This window comes from Phasianus colchicus, chromosome Z (genome assembly GCF_987193195.1).
Source record: "Phasianus colchicus chromosome Z, bPhaCol1.hap1.1, whole genome shotgun sequence".
NCBI lineage: Eukaryota > Metazoa > Chordata > Aves > Galliformes > Phasianidae > Phasianus > Phasianus colchicus.
In genome coordinates, this window is record NC_143476.1 from 50,165,386 (window position 1) to 50,187,794 (window position 22,409).

At 47.3% G+C, this 22,409-nt stretch overlaps 1 protein-coding gene across 4 annotated transcripts in view; it reads left to right on the forward strand.

Moving 5' to 3' along the window:
• The first annotated feature begins 17,715 nt into the window (after positions 1 to 17,715).
• Positions 17,716 to 22,409, forward strand: part of PTCH1 (patched 1) — a 62,726-nt gene continuing 58,032 nt past the window's right edge. For 3 of the 4 annotated variants that reach the window (XM_031608201.2, XM_090130587.1, XM_090130588.1), the window contains exons 1-2: positions 17,716 to 18,000; positions 18,842 to 19,034. In XM_031608201.2, coding sequence (XP_031464061.1) covers positions 17,794 to 18,000; positions 18,842 to 19,034 — 400 coding nt within the window. In that variant the 5' untranslated portion in view covers positions 17,716 to 17,793. Of the gene's footprint in view, positions 18,001 to 18,841; positions 19,470 to 22,409 lie in introns of those variants that run through there. The other variant, XM_031608202.2, reaches the window with a different exon arrangement.

Below are 22,409 nucleotides of genomic sequence, written 5' to 3' on the forward strand. Positions count from 1 at the left end.
ACTCACATTGTCCTGACATGGTCTTAAATAATAGGCTTAACAAATAGGTTGTCTTAAAAATATAATAGGCTGCAACAAGATGGGGCTATCTAGGTTCACTTCATTATTTAGAGAAGCTGCCATCAGCACAGAAGGCTGACGGCACATCTGTCAGGATGACACTTGGCCTTCTGCATGTATATACATATAGATAGATGTAGCCCTGTAAGTTAAGCCATCCTTAGATCTGGGATTTCCACAAGTTGCACACCTGTTCTACGCTCCATTTCTGAATTGCTACCAGAGTGTATTGTGATATTTGGAAGAGCAGAGTAAAATTTCAGAAAGAGTGGACCAAGAACATGCATAAGTCTTCTGGCATACCTCAGCTTTGTCAAATCCTCATTCACAACAGAAAATAATCACACGACAAAAGACTTTGACTTTTTTAGTGTGTGTACCTTCTTTCTCATCTGACTGTTAGTGACTGATGTACTATGCGTATCTCCAGTAATCTGCAGCTCAGGTACTGAGCGGAGATGGTGTTAATGAGAAGCAGTACATCTGGCAACACTGACCGACTGCAGAAGTACATTATGTCATTCACAGGGTCATTTGTGGTCAAATAGATGCAAACAGGACAAATAAGATTCTATGTAAACAATTGCTCTACTAATTCACCTTTCTTGGAAGAGGTTGAATTACTTAAAACTGATACTGTATATTCTTCCATCCTGTCTTAGGACAGATGGCTGCACAATTTTAGCATATACCAGTTCTGAAAAAAACAGTAAGTAGGGAATTACGTAGTCAATTTCAACCAGGTTTGAAAGTTAAGAAGGTTCTCAAGGTGTTACAGTCGTCTGAAGTATGACAGGGAAAACAAGATTCATTAATACTAGTTTGTATAGAAAAATGTATCTTATGTTTGTTTCCATATTCAAAGTCACTTCTTCTGTATCTGTCATAAAACAGACATGACAAAGTTTTGCATCTCATTTGTAAGGAAAGACTAAAATTCAGAAAGAGCATGGGAAAGGCAATACTGCTTTTATATGTTTTATAGACAGCTGTGCTTAATTTCATTTTTTTTTAAAGACAGATAAGAGTAGCTGTATGATTACTTGTTCTGGTTAAGGACTCAGAAGTGGCTGAGAAATTTCTTGCTGATTTACTACATTATGCTGCTTGTTTTTCTGTGACAGCAATCTTTACATTTCCTAAAAAAAAAAAAAAAAAAAATACCTCTTCAAGTATGAAGTGTATTAAGAAAAGTCTTTGAATACTTTTAATACTATTCTGTGAGTTCTAAATTCATTTTAAAGGACCCCTACTTCTGTAGCTCTTTTTCTTTATTCCTGTTATTTTAAATGCAATCTTTGCTTTATAGTTGCAGCTCTGTTTCTCCAAGGGCCAAGCAGATGTTACCACTGAAAACCACTCAACAAGTACTAGCTAAATATATCCATTGATTAGTGCTATTCACCTCTTAAAGTTAGGTCCTTATCCCTAATGTAATGCCTAAGAATGCTGTACTTTATTTGCTTGTTTGTTTGTTTGCTTTTGCTCTTGGAATCTACTGCATTCTTCACCACAGAAAACAATTTATGTCTTCCTCTCACTCAGTTCAGGCACACCAAAAACTGTAAGCAGAACTGGAGGAATCTGTTCAGAACAAATACAGGCTCAAAGCAGGCAATGCTGACAACTTGAAAGAGCATAATTTCTTTATTCCATTGTTTGTCTTTTTTTCTCTTTTTTTTTTTTTCTTAGCAATATGTGCTCTGAGTGCTAAGGGGACTGGAAGTGGGGAAATGACATAAAAAAGCTGTTTACAGAGGACTATGATCTTGCTCAGGTACATTAGAAACTTAATGAGGACATTTGTATACATGAGTTTTTCAACCCTGTTATACAAAACGAGTGTAGTCAAAGTTTCAGATCAGCATCCACATATCAATTGATAATTATTGTTGTTTACTTATGCCACAGTAGTAAGAAGAGATGCCATGAAGCTAAACATAGTGAAATAGAGCCATTTCTCTTCAAGTTTCAGATTACCAATGGACTTTACTAGCAGTGCTATGTGTCATAGTGTGATCACTTAAAAATATGTTAGGCAGAATATAACTCTCTTAAAGTATATGCAAGGAAAGGTTTGATTACTCATTGAGTAGATACCTATCCCCAAACAGCTTGCAGCATGCTGTAGAGCAAGAACATGATGTTTTATGATATCTTAATTCATCCTGAAAATGTGTAAATGGAGAGAGTGCAAGGTTATCCTACACTCCAGTGAGATTTCTCACCACTGAAGCAAGCCAGAAACAGTTGGATTGCCATGAATTCAGACCCTTTCATCTGAATTCACTTCAAAATGTTATCAAACTCCAAAAAGACAGTCCCTACTCTACACTTCAATTTAGTTTTTAGCCTAAACACAAAGATGTTTGTTCATATCCATCTCCTGAAATGGACAAAGAATAAACATTTTTCAGTTAACCACCCTTTGCCCATCAGAATAGCAGAAGAATTCTCACTGTCTTAAGTTCCTCATTTATAGTATAGTTCTGTACAGTGTCCTCTGATCAGCGCACTGAACTCAGCTTTATTATTAAATTCTGTGCAATGCCACTGATTTATTGGGGCTTTTATAAGTTTATAAGAGAACTTAGCTCTTTATATGCTCTGACTACTTCAGTTTACAGTTGTTATTTATAGCTATAATACTATCATTTACCAGAGATGATCAGTATTTCACTAAAAAACTCACTTTCAGCAAAAACTTTCCCCCTTTTCAGCACTTTCTTGGTGCAAAGGAAATTGGTATTTCAACAGCCCAGGTTTCAAACAGGAGCTCAGCAAAAACTGAAAGTACAAAATTGAGGAACTGGCTTGGAAAGTTTGAGGAGACTCAGGCTCAGGTTTGCTTATGGGTAATATTTATAGTCCTCCCCGCCTTCCTTTTTTTTTTTTTTTTTTTTGGTCATTTTTTGAGGGAGAAGAAGGAGGTAGCAGCAAACTGAAAAAAGGCATGTAAGGGAATAAGAAGAAAGGTAGAAAGTAATCACCTGTAAGGCTGGGTGACATACAGTCTTCTAGTGATACTTAAAGTAGATGCAGTCTTCAGTGACATAACCTGCTTATAAGCTCCTCTCTGGCCTCCCACACAGGCCTGTGAATCTAAACCAAGATCTAGTTGTCCCTCACATTCACATGCAAAATGACAGCAAACAAAGCAGCCCTTGATTTTCACATTACGGTTTCCACGATGGGGTAAAGGAGCACCTTGTTCTGCAAGTTGCTCCAGTGAATTCAGTTTTTCCATGGCACTGACCCTTCCATGTGAGAGAAGATGGAGGGATCCTGACCTTGGTTTGTACTACGAAGAGGAAAGAACAGAAAAATGCTGATTCTACAGCTTGTGCAACAAGTTACAATTATCAATTTTTTGTTCATATCATTAGGTCCAGGTAGTCTGGTATCCACTATTCAGGATTTTAAAAGAAAAATGTGTATTGTTGCTTTTTTTACTTTGTACTCAACTAACCTCAGAAAATACACATTTGGAACAGTTTCCTTGTGGTCATACAAACATTAGGGTGATCCAAGGGACCTGCCCAGTGTGTTTCTATGAAGTGTGATAGCTAAAAATGAGGAATTATTAGGAATTTTCATAATGAATGCATTTTATCTGTTGTATTTCCCTGTTTTCTGTTCATATAAGAAAAGCCTGTTCCAAAAACACATTTATTATGTAACAAGAGTTAGCAATTCCTCCCAGATGATACATACATAACTTCCATGACACTTTTGCTCAGTTTACAGGTCAACTGCTTATTCCTTAATGAAAGAAGAAAAAAAATGTTGATGTTATGATAAAGGTGCTGAAATCTTAGATACAGCTCCAGATTAATGTGAAACTCCTGTAAATCATGATTCCTTTGCAAGGCAACCAGGAGAAGGATTTCCCCAAGCTACTCTTATTTTGCTAAGAGTGTCATCTTGTGGAATTCTTGGAACACTCTTCAGCCCAGACTGGCAGCTAAGGAGGAGGATTAGTTTTCCTCCTGGTGAAGCAATCCATCATAGACGAGGGTGATTGCTTTTCGGAAAGCAGTTTGTCAACAAAATAAAAGAAAATGTGCTTTCTTGATATACACGGCTAATGAGACACCATTCCTCTGTCTCCTCTCCAAGGTGTTTTTCTAATGACAAGGCACCGTGGGGGATTTTTGGTTTCTTTTGTTATTGATGTTCTTCTTTAACCTTTTCTTTAACCTTCAGCAACTGCACTTTGCTATCAACTTATATGATCTTAAATGAAAAGATACTCGACACCCAGAGGTCTGTATAGGCTTCGTTATACCCAATGGGTTTGAATCCCCCAGCAGCCAGCTTCTGTGGTGCTGATGGTGATAACCTTGATGCCACAGTACAAAAGTGTTTCTGCAGATGCCTTCAATAAGTTAAGCTTTCTGTGATGCCCACTTGAGACAATGGTACTGTCAAATCAGTGGCAGCAATAATCAGAAATGTCAATTATGAAAATGGAATTTATTTCCTGCAATCAATGCTGTACTGTGTGGCCCTATGCCAAAAACAAATTTCATTATTTCATTTCTCTTTAATTATCTAAAGCAATTCATGCTTTAAAGCATTCTTTTGAAGTAACATGCCAAGAAAATACAGGTTAGACAATTGAATTATATTGTGTGGTACAGCAGACAAGGACACAGTTTTCAAAGTACTGTTCAGCATAATTCACTATACAGTGGCTTTAAATTTAGCCTTGTGTCATTCAGTCCACAGAGCTTCTATATGGGATTTTCAAACAAAATAAAATAAAATAAAAGGCTATAGAGGCTGCTAGTTGCAGATCTGAAAATACTGTTCTACTATATTTGCTGCATTTCATGAGCTTTCACTCTAGGCAGATAACTTCTGGCACAAGAGTACCTGGCTTGCTAAAGTGTCTTTTATAAAATATTGAAGCAGAAATAGACATTTCTGATTGTTCACAAAATCTGAAGTGAGATGATTTCTTCCATTACACATCAATAGGTCAAAATGAGCAAATTTTTGAAAGTAGTAATGAACTCTTTATCCACCTCATAACACTAGGACTCACCCAGATGGAAGAGTTCTGTCAAATAAATCAATGGCACTACTTAATTTAAGAGCAATTAATTGCCAGTGAAGTCAATGCAGCTGGACATAAGCCATACCTCTAAGAGACTGTTTTTCTAAGTAGTTCCTTTCAGATATCATGTCACCCCCCAGCTTATAAATGAATTACTGTACAAAAAGATACCATCATGCATATCTAGAAGCATGAGTTTACCAGGAGGTGAATACACACACCTCTACTGTATGAGGTCCGATTTTCCAAAGTGGGTTCCTTCATGTTCCTATATAAGGAAGGTCGCCTTATTGCATCTGAACTAGAGGAAATTAGGAGCTTCCCAAAATGAGGAATACTACATATAAACAGAAAACACGAGTCATACATCTGCAGTGAACTAAAGAACTATTACCACTGCTACTTATGCAAGGTGAAAGTAGCCATGTGCACAATGGCAGAACACCCAGCCAAACATTCAGAGAAAAGTACTATTTTCCAAATAATGTCAAACTGTCATAACATCAATAAAGATAGAGAAAAATGAGTAAACATTTTAAGTAGCCTAATAAACATACATGTTTGAGTCTTTGAGTAGCTGGTAGTTTAGTGAAACCTCACCTATTTGTCCACATATTTTGCAGAAGCATACAGAACGCTCAAAAGCATGTGTAATTAAACTTAAAATAGATGCTCTCTTAAATTTCAAATTTAGCAAAAATTTAGTAGCAGAGCACTACAATGTACTTTTATGTTGGTCTAAAAGCATGAGTGATAAGTCTTCATTAGTTCATTAGCTAGTAGATTAAATGAGATCAGTAATAAGAAAAATGAAACTGCCAAAATAAATATAGAAAGTGTATGGTGATGCATAGTTCTTGCAGGAAGTGGGCAAGAGTTGCTCTTTGCATTCCTTTCCCACTTTGCAAAATAATAGACATTTTTTCTTTGTTATTTAAAAGGAAATACTGTACTACAAGAATGTCTAGAGTTACAGTTCATAATACATTATTTTGACCCAAACTCATTTAATATTTTAGGGAAGACAAACTGATAAGTCTTCCTCCATTGGAACATGAAAATACTTGACAGAATGAAAAGGCTTAGAAACCATGCAGAACACAAGTTCATCATGGTACTGAGGCAATTAGCTAGCATTTGTCTGGGGGAAAAATCTGCAACTAACTTAGCAGGGATGGAATGCTAAGTTCTTACATTTCAGGGACCTAAATACATCAGCAAAGGACGAAGCAGATTTCTGTCTCACCACCTAAATAACTAAACAACTACCTGAAGAGAAAAGTTGGAATTTCATCTGAACAGTTTGGAGTTCAGACTCACTGGGATTTTCTGTAGCTGAACTGCCAATTTGTTAAAATGAGAAATGTGTAGTTGGTGATATGTTTTATTAGTCCAACTTGTACAGCTGGAAGTAAAGGATAGCTTTGGGGTGCAAAAACCTTACAGTTATTAAAACTCTCTTCAAAAAATGCACTGCATAACCAAGCAGACATTAGAAATTCTGGATTCATTAGCTGTGTTCAGGACAAGGGGAAACGGTTTTAAGTTGAGGAAGGGGAGATTTAGGTTGGATGTCAGGGGGAAGTTCTTTACAGAGAAAGTGGTGAGGTGCTGGAACAGGCTGCCCAGAGAGGTTGTAGATGCCCCGTCCATCCCTGGAGGTGTTCAAGGCCAGACTGGATGGGGCCGTGGGCAGCCTGGTCTAGCATTAAATGGGCAGGTTGGTGGCCCTGCATGTGGCAGGGGGTTTGGAGTTTCATGATCCTTGAGGTCCCTTCCAACCCTGGCCACTCTGTGATTCTGTGATTTTAGGGCATACTTTCTGTCTTCCGTTTTCCCCTTGAGCTCCCTCCAAAGTCCTCTGCGTGTTCCCTAGGCAATAAATTACCTGTTCTTCAACTATCTTAAGAGATAACAGTTCTCAGCACCCTTCCTTTCTACTTCGGAGGCTCAAATACCTTTCCCCTCACTTCTAATTAAATTCAGTATAATCAAAATCACAGGTACTTGTCCTAACTTGCATGTAACTTCAAAGATTGGTCTTTCAGAGCTGAACGAAGAATTCTGTATCCACATGTTTACTCAGACTACAAATTTTTCCAACTGAAAAAATAAAAATAAAAAATTGCCTGTATTCACAAAACCACTCTTTAGTAAATCTTTAACATATGTTATCCCAACTCAATCATTATTCTAGAGTTAAGTGCAAATAATAGCAAACAATGGCATAAGAAACTCCCTTGCTCAAATGACTCTGAATGTCCTGGGAAGTGCAGTGGGATGGAAAGCAAACTGCACTTTTGCAACTCTGCTTGTGCAGCAGACCTATGAACAGAACCCTTGCAGAGACTCATGACTTACCAAGCATTACGGGTAGTCTGCTGCTGCTCATGTGCCCAGGGACTGTTTGCCAGATTCTGAATCCCTGTGGCACAGATAGGCATGGATCTAGGAAATTCAGATGTAGGAAGTGAATGTTCACAGACTGACACACTCTTCAACTTTTCCTTCTAATCATACATCCCAAGTCTTCATTTATCACCATGGTTTCAGTAGGTACAAGGTGTGACTCCACTTACTGGATCCAAACAAATTCCTAGCCACTACTCACATCCATGGTGCTGCTTCTGTTGCTTTTTTGCTCCATGTCAAATCTTCAGTCCCATATAGATAGTTTGCTTGTCATCTTTAGGCTGACAAATAGGCTAAACAGAAAGACACACAAACTTGCACACGCATGTGAGAAACTTCACATATCTAACTTGTTGGCTAATGGAAAGTTCTGCCTCTCTCTCTTTCTCTTGCATTCTGTTTTGGACGCCACTGCATTTCCTTCTTTAGCATAATGGAGATTTTACGTTTGGATTATTTGCTTGGTAATCCTGAGAAATCTCTTAGAACGGTGAAGGCCAAAGACCACAGCCAGAACATTATTTGTTTTCTGCAAACAGCAGCCTTCATTTATAAATTTCTGCTAGTATGACAGGAATTGTTCATATGACATTGGATCTTGTGTCCTCGATATGTCATTATGAAAACAATCCATTATTTTTAGTTAGTTAATGAGTTAACAGTGTAAATCTCTTGCTGTTAAAGGATTTTGGAAGATGAGTTAATTTCCAGCAGCTAAACTTCAAGCCTTTCTAATTTTTCAAGTACTGTTAGACAAAACATTTTTCAGCAGTGTCTTCAAGTTAAGCCGGTGAACGTTATGTTTCTATACAAGTTTAACAAGCATTTTGTTTTTCCAGCAAGGCCCAGTAGAACTGAAATAAAACATTTCATGTTTTCATTGTTGTAGTATCAGTCAGATTTTTAATGGAAATCTTGCTATATAACAACATAATTCCAAAATTAAGTGGATAAGAAAATAACAAGATTTCATAGCAGCTGAGTACTGTAAACAACAAGAGAAAAAAATGTAGGATGGGATTGTTTTCCAGTGACATATAGACATGCTTAAAAAGAAGATCTCAGGGAAGGACACTGCAAAAGAGTTTTGAGGGATTAGAAGAGGATTCCACACTCACCACTAGCAAAAAAATGTGTCAGTTGCAAATATAGAAAACTCTGAAGCACAACATGGTTTGTAAAGAGAGTTACTCTGTGCAAGCCATGCTTCCACACCATTTGGGCCTAATGTGAAGTATTATGGGGAGAACAAAAACAGTAATTAGAAATTTAGAAAATATTCCTCTGGGGAAAGGTTGAATGAACTTCTGGAGACTAAAGATATGGATAGTTCTGTGGTTATGTTTTTGTGGGGTTTTTTTTTGATTGGTTTGTTGGTTTGGATTAGTTGATTTTGTTTGATTTGGGGTGTTTTGTTTCTTTTTTCCATGTGTTTGAGTACGTTTTTTGAGTTAGATTTTAGCGTAAGGAGGAAATAATTAATAAAAGGACAAGAAGTCTGAGCTATAGTGTCTTAGTTTCACCTAAGATCAAATTGTTTTCTTTGGAGCACCTGGTATGATGATATGTTTTGGTTCTAGGAGAAAAGCAACACTGATAGCACACCACTGTTTATAGTTGCTGCAAAGAAGTGTTGCACAGATCTGACGCCATTCATAGAGAAGGGCTGAAAGAGCTGAGAGGGAGCAGAATTAGGATAGCTGACTTAAAATGGCCAAAGAGATATTCCATGACATATGCCATTAAGTGGAAGGAATTTTGAAGGGGATGGGAGTTTGTCGCTTCTTCTACTGCTCAGTTGAGTATCAGTTGAGTATCAGTCAGGAAGTGTTGAGCAATTACTTGTGCATCACTTGTTATATACATTCATAAGTATATGTATAGTCAAAACCATTATCCTTTTCCTTTTTTCTGTCTTAGAAAACATTTTTATCTCAATATACGAATTCTACTTTGTTTTTTTTTTTTTTTTTTGCATTTCTCTCCTCCATCCCACTGGGAAGGGGTGGAGTAAGGGGTGAGCGAATGAGTGTGTAGTGCTCAGCTACCTGCTAGGTTAGAACATAACATATAGATGCTTGTCATGAAACTTTCCAACAGTCAGAATTGTTTTCCATATGATTTGGGCACAAAGATTGTGGAAGGAGGTTCTGCTGTCTTCCAGAAATGTCGTATGAAACAACGCTGACTTCAGGAAGGATGATGGACCAGATGACCTAGCTGGCCCCAAGACCTTTGGTGGGTTTCCTTGAAGATCTTTTCTTCTGTTTGAACACTTCTTCCTCAAATCACCAATTGTGATATAAGATGCCCATAGTACCAATGCACTAACAGATTTATATCCACAGCTGTGCTTTCTCCATATAATGAATGAAAGCAAAGCAGTCAATATCCTCTTCTTCCATCTAGCTTCTCTCCTTTTTCTGCTTCAAAGTTGAACTCAAGGCTGAAAACCATGGAAAATTAACAGTGCCAGGTGATAAAGACTCCATACCCATTTTCTTGAAAGTCAGCACTCAAGTAATAAGGGACTCTTCTAATTAAAGAAAAAAAAAGTTGGAAACATTCTTAATTATAAGTCAGATCAGTAGGTATTTGGTACCAGATCCAGTTATTCAGGAATGAGACTGCCCTGACTACACCAAAGCTAGGAGACAGATTTCATAATCTCAGCTAGATCTCTGCTTTAACTGTGACCCCTGGGGAGTTGTGACAGTCACTGACACCATGGCATTGTCACATGTTCCAAGTGCTTTTCTTGGAGGCATTACCAACCACAGTACTACAGTAAATACTGTAGGATTTACAAGCTTAAGGCACTCAGGAGTGAAGGAAAACATAGAACTGGGTTGAAATTCAGTCTTTATTAATATCGGAATAACAGAGACTAAAAAAGGATAAGATCCTTTGCTGCTTACAGAGGTCTCATTTTAAGCAGAAAAGCCTTAGGAAAGTCAGCTTTGGCTTTTCACATCTGCCTTCCCTTCCCTTGTGAATCACAGAGATCCAAACAGAGAGAACTTCCAGATCATTTTTTTGTAATTATCAGTAGAGTAAATGCTTCAGGGTTACCTGCTTATGTTGGGTAACTGTGCTTGAGACCTTTGGAAACCACCTCCCAGAAGCCTTTGAGATTTCACACGGGAGTGACCCCTTCTTACTGTCTGTCTGTAAATGGATATTCACATAGTTGCCTCCCCTTACTCAGGACAACATGATGGTTATGAATTCTGTTTCCCATCATTTTCAAAGATTATTGTCAATGGATCATAATCATTGCTCCTGATAAGAGTATAGGTTATACAGTAAATGGTTTTGTATACAAATGCAAAAGGATACTTGCCATTCAGTAATAACACCTTATGTAAATAGTAACTTATGTCCAGAGAATGTCAACAAAGCAGCGAAAGATCTGGAGCTTATGAGGCCTTATGAGGAGTAGCTGAGGGAACTGGGATTGTTCAGCCTACAGAAGAGAAGGCTCAGGGGAGACCTTATTGCTCTGGACAATCACCTGAAAATAGAATGTAGTGAGGTGGGGACTGGCCTCTTCACCCAGGTAACAGTGATAGAACTAGAGGGAATGGCCTCAAGTTGTACCAGGAGAGGTTCAGGTTGGATGTTAGGAAAAAATTCTTCTCAGAAAGAGTGGTGAGGCATTAAAAGAGGCTGCCCACGGAGGTGGTGGAATCACCATTCCTGGAGGTGTTCGGGAACTGTATGGATGTAACACTGAGGGACACGAATAGTGGGCATGGTAAGGGTGGGTCAGCGGTTGGACTACATCATCATAGCGGCATGTTCCAACATCAACAGTTCTATTATTCTGTGGGAAAAAAAATATATATATATATATGTCCAATCATGACATACATTTTCTAAATGTATCACAAATGAAAGTTTGCTGTCAGATTTAATAAATCTACAAAGCATTTTGAAAATAAAATATCAAGAACAACACTTGAGATCACTTCTCCCAGGTCTGCTAATGATGCTCAGCCACTACAGGATAATAAATGTCTGCAGTGTTGATATTCTGCTGGTAGCTATTCCAGGAAACTTTTGTTAGAAGAACAGCATTACTCTATGTCCCAGTAGCAGCAGAGTTCAGATTTTGTTCACTGTAGCAAACATTCTTACTTCACATCGCCACCTGAAAGCCGACTTTCTGGTGACCTTCAGCACAGCTGAGTAGGAAGGACACAAGCCTTCGGGAACATGCATGCCAAAGTAGGCACAGCGCGGGGCGATGGTCAGACAGGCACGCTCGACCTCCGCACCTCGGGCAGTTCCCTGTGCAGGAGGCCCCTTCCGCGCCCCCGGAGCCCAAGGCGGCAGAGGTAGCGGAGGTGGGGACCGGACCGGGCCGGGTCCGCGGCTCGGGGCTGCCACTTCCTTCTCTTTTTCCGGAGCTTATTGTAAAGAAGTAAAGTTTGCGGCCTCGTCACGTGACCCTGACAGGTCCTGCCTATTGAGAGCCAGACCACCCACGTGGAGAACGATGGAGCTGCTTAATAGGAACAGGCGTGTAATTGTGCGTGTTTCTAGCACTGCGCGGAACGCCGGCAGCTCACGAGGGTTGTTGTTCTACACTGCCAGGTCCTCCGTGGTGAAAAAAAAGGTGAAGGAGAAAGAGGAGGAGGAGGAGGGGGAAAAGAAGAGAGAGAAGCAAAGAAAAAAAGGAGAAAAAAAAAAGGAAAGGAAGGAAGGAAGGAAGGAAAGAAGGAAGGAAGGAAGAAAGGAAGGAAGGAACAAACGAAAGGAGGGAAGGAGGGAGGGAGGGAGAGAAGGAGGGAAGGAAGGAAAAAAGGAAGAAGGAAAGGAAGGAAGGAAGGAAAAAAGGAAGGAAGGACGGAAGGAAGGAAGGAAGGAAAGAAAAGAGGTGAGAGAAAATCCAATAGAGTGACAGAGAACGAAGGAGACAGAGAAGACAGTAAGAGAGAGAAGGAAAGGAGGAAAAATAATAAGAGGGAAAAAAAAAGGAAGAAAGTAGGAAAAAAAAAAGAATTAGAAGGAGGAGGGAAAAAGAAAGAAAAGGGTAAAAAGGAAATGAAAGGAAAGAAGAAGAAATAAAACGAGGAAAAAAAAAAAAACAAACAAAAAACAAAAAACGAGAAAAGGATAAAAGGCAAAAGGAAGAAAGATTGAAAAAGAGGAGCAGAGGACGCGAGCCCTGATGCCCCGCCACAGTCGTCAGCAACAGTGAATGAGGTCGCACCCGGCCTCGCTAAGAGGCTCCCCACCGGCTCCGGCAGTCATGGTAGGTGCCACCGCGGGGCCGCGCAGGGGACCGGCCGGGGGCCACGGCGGGGCGGTGCTTAGGTGCGCGGAGACCGCCGCGGCTGGGCCCGGGGCTGGGCGAGGGCGGGAGGGGCCTCGCAGGGCTGCGAGCTGCGGAGATGTGTGCGGGGCCCGGCCGCGGTCGCGGCTCTCCCAGTGGGGAAGCTCCGGATTGTGTGCAAGGGGAGTGCCGCCGGGGGGTCGTGGTCCTGCGAGGACTTCCCGCAGTCCTGCGGAAGTCTACGAGCGGGCAGCGGTGTATGCATCTCAGCACCTGCGTGATCCGGGACAGCTGGACTGCAGTGCGGGGAGAGGAAAGGACGGGGTCCTAGGGAGCGCTTGGGACTCGCAAGGATGGAGCACGGAGCCATGCCCCGATCCCTGCAGCGCGGTGTCCGTGGTCAGGGGGTGCTGACGGCAGCACGGGTTGTACAGGAAAGGTGCGGCCGTCGCTTCTCAGTGACAGCAGTAAGGTGCGTTCGAGGTACGTGTGGCATCCCCTGGCGAAGGAGCGCTGGAAAGGGATGAGTTCAGATCATCTGAAATCAATGTAGGTGATTATAGAGCCTTCAGCCTCCAGTTCCAGCGAAGCGCTGTGATGCCCGCGCCGTGCGACGCCAGCCCTCGCTGTCCGGCAGCCCGCGATGGGGCTGCGCTGTGGCACCGCTCCCCCTGGCCGCCCGCTGGGACCGAGCGGGGGCGGCATGGGGATGGGGCGGGAGAACGGGGCCAGCCCGAGGCCGCGGGGCGGTGTCAGGGCCGTGTCCGGAGCACTGCGGGTTCCGACGGCTCCTGTCAGACCGAGGGCCTCCGGCAGCGGCAGGAGAGGTGTGTCCTGGTCCAGGCTTGGAGTGACCACGGGGTGGGTTGTGCACTGACACTGTGGCAGGATGGGAACTGGTACTGCTGAGAAGCACTGAGAAGGGGATGGAAGAGGAGGAATCCTTTGAAATCTTCACTTTCAAGAGCCAGGAGATAAAGAACCAGCAGCTGAGTCAGAATTAAAATGTCTCGGGCTCCACTGTTTCTGTCCCTGTTTCACACGCACACGTACACACACGCACTCACTCACACACGTACACCTTTTATTTTCTCCTGCCTTTGCCACAGTGTATAAAGCCCTATTGAGACATGTAGGCGTGATGTGTAAACCGGATTAGCAGTATGAAAGAAAGACACACAATGAGCCGGGATTGTTTTACTTCCTTTTCATTTCTCACGCCTATATCTCTAATAAATTTGTTGCTCCAGCAGTGGGTCAAAGAGATCGTGTCACTCGGCTTTTTTCCTGCAGGATCGAATGGCAGAGATCATGGCAATGCCCTGCCTCCTGCCAGGGCTCGGGCCGCGTCTCGACACCGCGCCTTGCGGTCCGAAACGGACAAAAACTGCTCCGCGTAAGTCTCCACACGCACTGCAGCCCCGCATTCAGCAGAGCGCTGTGGCAGAGCCTGGGGCTGTTCCGAGGACAATTTGGGTTCGCAAGACTCAGGCGAACCCAAAGCGGGGCGGGATCCAGGGACGCCCCCAGGCCTGGGGGCTCCCACAACTCCCCCTCCTCCCGGAGGATGGAAGAGCGCAGAACCCCGCAGCTGCGGAGGCACAATGCCCACAGCAGTCCGCGGAGGAGAATGCCCGCGCTACTGGGCCGGTGCTGCAGATCCCTCATTTGCTCCTTTGTGGCGTGCAGAGCGGCTTTCCATTAAAGGAGATCAGGGGTAATTAGCCGCATTATTTTGACAAGTTGGCTTGAGCAGCGCCTTTCTTGCCGAGCTGGGGAGGGGCAATGGGGCTGCTTCGCGCCGCCGGCTCCGTCCGCGCGCGGGGCCCTTCGGGCGGCCCTGGGTTGCGGGTGGGGCGCGGGGCTGAGCAATGCCCGGCTTGCCGTGGCAGAGCAGGCGCGGGGCGTCCGCGGGAGATAGAAATTATGGGGATGCCCGGTGAGCGCAGCAGGGCAGGGCCTCGTCCCAGCGTCGGTTTTGTATCGAGGCAGCCGAATGCTGCGATAGCAAGGCGCTCCGGGTGCTGTGTCCGCAGGCGGAGGGCAGCCTGGCAAATGAGTTAAAATTAAATCAGCATGTTACCCGGCAAGCTATCGGGTTTGGTCTCACCGGCTGCGGGGAGCGCAGTGTGCAGGGCTGCGGCGGACACGAAGGGGACAAAGTCTGAACCACGAAGTGGCTAGCCCCGGGGTACACTGCCCTGTTGCCAGATAGGAGAGCTCAATCCCTACTCCCAAGTCCTTGGCTCAGCACAGGCACGGGGTGAGGACCCGCAAGATCCCTGCGGTTGCGTGAGGACACAGAGCTGCGGGCGCGGAGGGCAGTTGCACGCCGCGGGCCTCGTGCATCACAGATTTACCGTGGGGCTGGGCTTGGGAACGGCGTTATCGCGGGGAATGCAGCACGCAGGCATCAGCCGTAAGGCAGCCACGGCCTTGACCACCCACGTGGAGACTCTTACACTGACACTTCTTCCGCAAGGGGAAAAAAAAAAAAAAAAAAAGTGCAGAAACAAGGCCAATTAGATCCCTGTAGTAATTCACCTCTTGCGTATGCGTAAAAAATAAAAATCCCTCCAGACCACAGGGAGCGAGGAGAGATTAGGACAGTGCCTGTTAAACTCGAATCCCCAGGCCGGACTCTGGCGCTCGCGGTGCCCGGGGCTGCTGTGGGGTCGTAGCCCCAAGCCTCGCACGGCCCCTCCAGGAATGCCCCTGGCCCCAAAGCGAGCGGAGCAGCCGAAACCGGCGTTGGGGGCGGCCGCGGGGTCCCAAATGTAGTGTCAGCCTCCCGAGGGTGACAGTCCGCCGCCCCGGCGCCCTCGGGCTGCTTCCTTCCGCGTTTGTGCGCGCACACATGCTGTGTTGGAGTGCGGGCAGCAGCTCCCCCTGGCACAACCCCACGTGGATTCTCCTCCCGGGGATTTGGAAACTGCGGGAAATGTGGGAAAAAACGGGGAGGGAGGAGGGAGAAGGGAAAGGCATCTCCTGCCGGCGGTCCCGCGGATGGGATTCTCGCGCAGCTCTGCGGAAGGAGCTCCGCACGGGCGCAGTGCCCGCAGCCGCCCCGATGTCTCGCTGCCGTGGAGAAGGCAGAAGGGGCCTGGGCGGCACAGCGGGAGAAACCCCAGCGGCCAGGGCCCACCACCTCCTCGTTTAGTCCCCCATGCCTTTTTTTTTGTGTGTATGTGTGACTCTAAACCCCTCACTCCCCTCCGTGAGTGCCCGAGGGGCGCCCCACAGCCCCGGGCCCGCCGCGGAAGGGGTGAGGGCGGCCGTAGTTCATGGCTGATTCTCAATGAACAGAGATGGGGAGAAGCGGTGCCAAAAAAGTAAACAATCACTTATAGTTGGAGGAGCGCTCGGTGGGACCAGGAAGGCGGCATTTTGCGGAGTTTTATACTAAAAACATATTAAAAGTGGCTTTCCTCGGGTTTCAGTGAAAGAATGAGCCCTAAGTTAGAGCAGGCGGCTGCTGTGCAGCTCTGACTCCTGCAAGCTCTCAGTTCTCATTGTGTTTTCCTAGCTGGACGGAGCAGTTCTCTCGCAGGGAACAACGTCTCCTCTTTAGTTTAAAGAGAGGGAGGCAGAAGAATCTGGCACTTTCCACCGCAGCATCCACCACCCTGTCATTACTGCTGTGAGCCTGGGAATCCGGTGCAGACCTCCCAGCATTTGTTGCAGCTCGAGGCCAAGGTGCCTCTAAAAGGATTTTCTTTTAAGGGCTTTAGAAATCGTTTAATGCTCCTTCTCCCCCACTCCCCCCAGGCCCGGTTCCCCCCTCTTCTTTAAAAGAGAAAAACATATTTCTCTGAGCTGGTGGCAAGCAAGTTCTCTGCGTACATTAGTCTGCAGCATCCTGGACCGGGAAAAAAAAAAAGGGGGGGGGGGGGGGCGCTGAAGGGGGGGAAAGAAAAAAAAAAAACGTTCATGAAAAGAAAACGGAGAAAAAAGAGGGGGGGGGAGGCATTCCTTAATGGAAGTATTGCATGCAAAAGAGGCTGGATCTCTTTAAGGCTCCCCCTGAAGCTGGAGATGCACACACAAGGGTTGCCTGCCTGGGTGGTCTCTCTACTTTGGTGAGCTGTTGCTAAGCAGCTAATAATAGTCATGTTTGCTGAGTAATTTCTGCCCTTCCCGAGCCAATCGCCTCGCAGAAACCCAAGCCATCTGACAGCCCCAGGGGCGGGCTCTCCGCTCTTTTTTTTTCTCCCTCTCCCTCTCTCGCTCTCTCTCTCCTCTCTTACTCCCCCCCCCCTTCCACCCCTCCTCCTCTTTATCCAAATGGAGAGAGTCCTTTTTTTCTTCTTCATCTCATCTCTGGAGCCGAGGGGCTGCAGCTCGTCGCTGCCGCGCACACGCCGGGGGAGAGCACCAGGCAGCCGCCCGCCCGCCGCCGCGGCGGGGTCGAGAACGGAGCGCGGCGGGCCCGGCGGCCCGCGAGGAGCTGCCCGCCGCTGAGGCAGGATGGTGCGGCGCGGCCGGGCAGCGCAGCAGCACCAGCAGCAGCCGGGGCCCGCCGTGCCGCCGCCGCGCCACCAACGCTGAGAGCCGCCGCGGACAGCGGCTTCCCGGAGGCAGCGGCGGCCTCAGCAGAAGGAGAAAGGAGGAGGAGGAGGCGATTTCCACGGGAGCAGAGGACAGCGCGGCCGCAGCCGGGGGGCGCCGGGGGTCGCGCCCGCTGGGCGCGGGGAGCGGCCGCCGTCACCTCGGGGTGCGATGTGGCAATGGGAGGCGCGGGGAGCGACTCGGCCGGAGCGGCCGCGGCGGCAGCCGCCGCCCCGCGCCCCGCGTGAGGCGGCCGCGCCGCAACAGCCTCCGCAGCCCCCGCAGCAGCAGCCCGCGGCCCGCAGCGCCGCCAGCCCCCCGCGCCCCCGTCGCGCCCCGCCGCGCCCCGCGGGCCACCGGCGCTCCCCCGGACCCCCGGGCCCCGCCGCGGCCGCAGCTCCCTTGTCCTGCCCGCAGCGGCGGCGGCAACATGGCCTCGGCCGCTGACGCCTCGGAGCCGGAGAGCGGCAGCAGCACCGCGGGCGGCGGCGGCCACCCCGTTCGGGCGGCGAGGAGTGCCGGCGGCCGGCGGCGGCGGCGGAGCGGAGGGACCCGGCGCGCCGCGGCGCCCGACCGGGAGTATCTGCAGCGGCCGAGCTACTGCGACGCGGCGTTCGCCCTGGAGCAGATCGCAAAGGTGCATTCACTCTCTCCCTCTTTTTCCGGAGCTCGGCGCTGGCGCTGCGTTTGGCGGCGGGGGAGGGGGTGGTGTGTTTTTTCGCGGGGGTGGAAGGAGGAGATGGGAGCGCAGCGGCCACCAATAAAATGCTGGGAAAAAAGAGAGGGACGGCTGTGACTCTTCAGTGCGGGAGAGAGTGCCCTCCTTTCCCCCGTCCCGGCGTGGCTGCACCGGGCGGCCCCCCGTGGCCGTGCTGCCTTTTCCCTTCCGCTCCGTCCCCGCGGTTCGCCACCGCCGTCCCCGGGCGGAGAGTTGGCGGCCCCTAGCACAGCCGTGCTTTTTGGGGTCGAAGCGCGACTGCCCCGCAGCGGGGTCGCCGAGCGGAGGCGGCCCGTGCCGTTCTCTCCCCGCGGGCGGGGGCTCCCATCGGCACGGCCGGCCGGCCCCGGCTGCGCGCACGGGGCGCGCTGCGTTCCGGGAGCGGCTCGCCGGGCTTTGTACGGAGGGAAATGGAAAAATAAACCCATGCGGCTGCCCTCTTCCGTTCGCAAACACTGTAACGCGCGGATGGCCGCTCCGCTCCCTAACTGCACGCACTGGCAGCGAGCCGCTCCCGATCCCGTGGCGTCGCCCACCACGTGGGTCCCGGAGCGCGGCTGGGGTCGGCGGAAAGCAGCGCCGGTGCAGCTGCGCGGCGTCGCCACCGGCGCCCCGCGCCGAGCCTCCAGCGGCGGCTCCGCGGGGCTAGGGGCTCGCACGCCCCACGGCAGCGCCAGTCAGGGCCGCGGGGCGAAATCTAAGGGCCTCGGGGCCCCTGCCCGCGGGGGCCATCGCTGACTGAACCGCGCTTGCCTTGCAGGGGAGAGCTACCGGGAGGAGAGCGCCGCTGTGGCTGCGGGCGAAGTTTCAGAGACTGCTCTTTAACCTGGGCTGCTACATTCAGAAGAACTGCGGCAAGTTCCTGGTGGTCGGCCTGCTGATATTCGGCGCGTTCGCGGTGGGACTACGGGCGGCCAACCTGGAGACCAACGTGGAGGAGCTGTGGGTGGAAGGTGAGTGCGGGGCCACCACACCTCCCCGGCCCGTCCCTTCCCACCGCCGTGCGCGGGGCTGAAGGCTGAGCGAGCAGCGCGCGGCGGTTGGGGCGGAGTGCGTCGGCCCCGGGCGGCGCGTACCACTTCCCCGCCCGCCGCGGGGGGAGGGCGGGAGGCGGGCCGCCCCCGTCGTGCGGGTGGGCAGCGGGACGGGGAGCCGCGCGGAGGGCCGCGGGTTTCCTTTGCGTGCAGCGGCGCGGCGGGCGCCAGCGCTGCCGCTTCCTCGCGGCGGAGAGAGGGCCCGCGCCGCCGTCGGCGCCCCTCCGCCATCTTGGGAGTGCGTGCGCCCGGGGCGGGGGGGAGGGGTCGGATTCGAGGAGCGCGGCGCGGGCGGCTGTGTGTGGTCCGGAGCTTGGACAGCGTTCAGCTGTGGGGGAGAGCGGCTGTCTCAAGGTAAAAAAAAAAACAAAACGAAACGAAACGAAGAAAAAAACAAAAACAGCAAAACTAAAAGCAGGGAGGAAAAGAAATGTTAATGACGCAGACTGCCGAAGTGACGCTGCCTTCAGGCACGTCTCCGCGGTCCCGGTTCGGTGCCCCTTGTCAGGACGTGGAGCCGTGGTGATCCGTGCCGAGGCCGGCCCCGCGTCTCCTTTCGGGGGAACGCTGTTGACTTAGCATCGGGTTCCTGCCGGCAGGTCTGAGGTAACGGCAGGCGGAGCCCGCTGGCTGCGGCGGCTGCGCTGGGTCTGTGTAAAAATCGCTCGCAGCAGAATTTGGCTTATAAAAGTTAACGAGAAGAGCTGCATAAATAATCGTTACTAAATAGTGCTCTGTGTGTGTAGAAGAACCCTGCGCTGAGCCAAACACAGCAAGCGCTGTTTTGGAAGTGGTCTGTGTAGCCTGTGGGTGAGTGATGGTGTGCATGGCCAGGCTCCATCCCTGACCTGACATCCACGGTGTGACCAGACCCAAGTTCGTGGACCGTGAACCCACGGCCAGTTTTCTGTTATGGAAATGGCATGTAGCTGACGGAACTTCTTTTTGGTGGAGTAGAGCAAGAACCTGAAGCATGGTGAGGCTGCTGCTTTGAGCAGTAGCAACAGCGGGCACTGCCAGAGCCTCTCCTGCACACGTAGGGGTTGTCCCAGTCACTGGGTCCCACGAGCCCTCATTACATTGCAAACAATATTTTTTTTTGTTAATTTTTATTTGGTCATGTTCTTTCCACCTCTGCTTTCTTTTAAGTGTTTGGTAGATGCTCCTTGATCACAGTCCCATCCACTGTGCTTCCTTGTGGTACGCTGTGGGCTCTATTATGAGGAAGGACAATCCCATTTTAATGCCACTTGCTTTTCCCAGTGGTTTAGTAGCACCTACACGATTGGTCCAGCAGTTGTCAACGAAGAAATATGTTCTGCATAATAGCCACTTAGTTCAGTTAGTGCACTGATATCATCATTATTTTCAAGGTTAGGAGAAGGGAATCCCGTGTATAAAAATGAGCTGAAATTTATTTCTGAGGTTCTTATGGCCAAAGTGAACTCATTAGGCAGCTGGTTGTACAAAATTGACCTGTGTAATTTGAGTTTAGTTTTCACGCAGAATTAAATAATGTGAATATTAAAACTTAAATAAAGTTTAGAAACTTACTTACTACTTACTGAATTTCTCAACTGCACAAAAAGGCAAGCTTATTACAATTGACGTAAGTCATTCTGCATTTAATTTAGCTTACAGGCTTCCTGTTGTAGCACTTTGTGATCACCAACCCAAGAAGTCTTGCTAAGTTGTGGAGGCTCTGTAACTGTTCTGGTCATGAACAAGGCTATTAGACAAATAAACCTAATGAATAGCAATTAAATGTTTAGACACAGAAACGGCAGGCAAAAGTATGTAGTGAGACTTTGAAATGGGAAAGGTACAGAGGAAGTGGTATGGAAAATGCTCTTCTTCCATTGCAGGATTGGAGAGCAGTGACTAAACTCACTTTTCTGGGCTCAGGATGCAAGGTCCTCACACCTTGAGCTTGTAGTTGCATTATCCCCCTGGAAGTTACTGTATTAAGGGAGCCCTTAGATCAGTTTTTCTTTTAATAGAAGCAGTGGCTCACTTGCACTTTTTACTAAAAATAGCCACCTCAGTGTTGCCTCTTACCAAGAGTTTGAATGAATTGGGCAATGTTGGGCAAATACGGCGTATTACTTGAAATACACTTCAAGTAGTAATTGCAATGAAAGGAGTTTTGAATTGCTACTGAAGGTATATTTTTTTTTTTTAACAGCTATTACTGCTGAATAAATGGTCAGTATTTTCATAAAGAGACTGATTTTATATGGTGCATTTTTGAATACCATGCAGGCTGGAACATAATGAGGCACTGAAGTTTGCTAGAAGTAAATGTTTGCTCTAAAACAGTAACACAATTAAAAACAGTAAAGTGAAAATTGAACAAGTTTTAAGACCATCCACATTCCAAGATAAATGTTTTGTAGTCAGGGCCTGAAACTATTATGGCTGACATATTTACATAAGTAGTTCAGAAATGCACCTCGTAGGCAAACTTTCAAATAGAGAAGAAGCAACACAGATCTCCAAAGCATTATTTCTTTCAGTTTTCTTGTATTAGTCTTTCAGAATTTGTGCCAACGCTCTTGGCCTTCTGTGAGCTTACTGATACCAAAGTAACAGGATTTCAGCTTTCCGCTGAAATTCTTTCTTGGCACTGTGTGTTGCAGAGTAGGTTTATTTTATTTTGTTTTATTTTTAAAAACTCAATCCTGCTCTGGCTGCTGTACAGAGCAGTTCATTTATTACTGTATGTCCCACAGTATGCTCTCAGTCTATGATCCTGTCTTGTAATCCGTGTCTGGCACCCTTGGTTGGGCCACATACCTTGCTCTCATTGGTAGGTCTGTCATCCCCAGTGCTGTTGTAGGATGCTCATTTTAGTTTCTTTAGCAAACAAATCCTGGACTGGCTTTTAAGTGCCAGTTCTGTTAGCTACAGTCTTTCAGCTTTGGTTGAACTGTGTGTGGGTGTCCATGCATAAGGCAGTTGCAGAAACTGTTTAGCATCTTTATACATCATACACCCTTGAGAGAACAAAAAGGGCTTTGCATTGATTTCCTTTGAGGCTGAATTTTGTTTGACACAGACGTGGTTTTAGAAACATCCATTCATAACTAGGAAGTGTTCTGGATGGAAAAGAAATCATGCCCATAACTGGTTATGTTTTCTGCTATCACTTTAATAAGAACTCTCAGACCCTGGTGTGCGAACAGCAGTCACGCATGTAAATTTACCTCATGTGCTTCTGAAAGAAGGTGGTTTTGTAATTCCTGAGAAGATTTTGTTGAGACTGAAATTTCGCTACTGAGTATCTTGAATGAC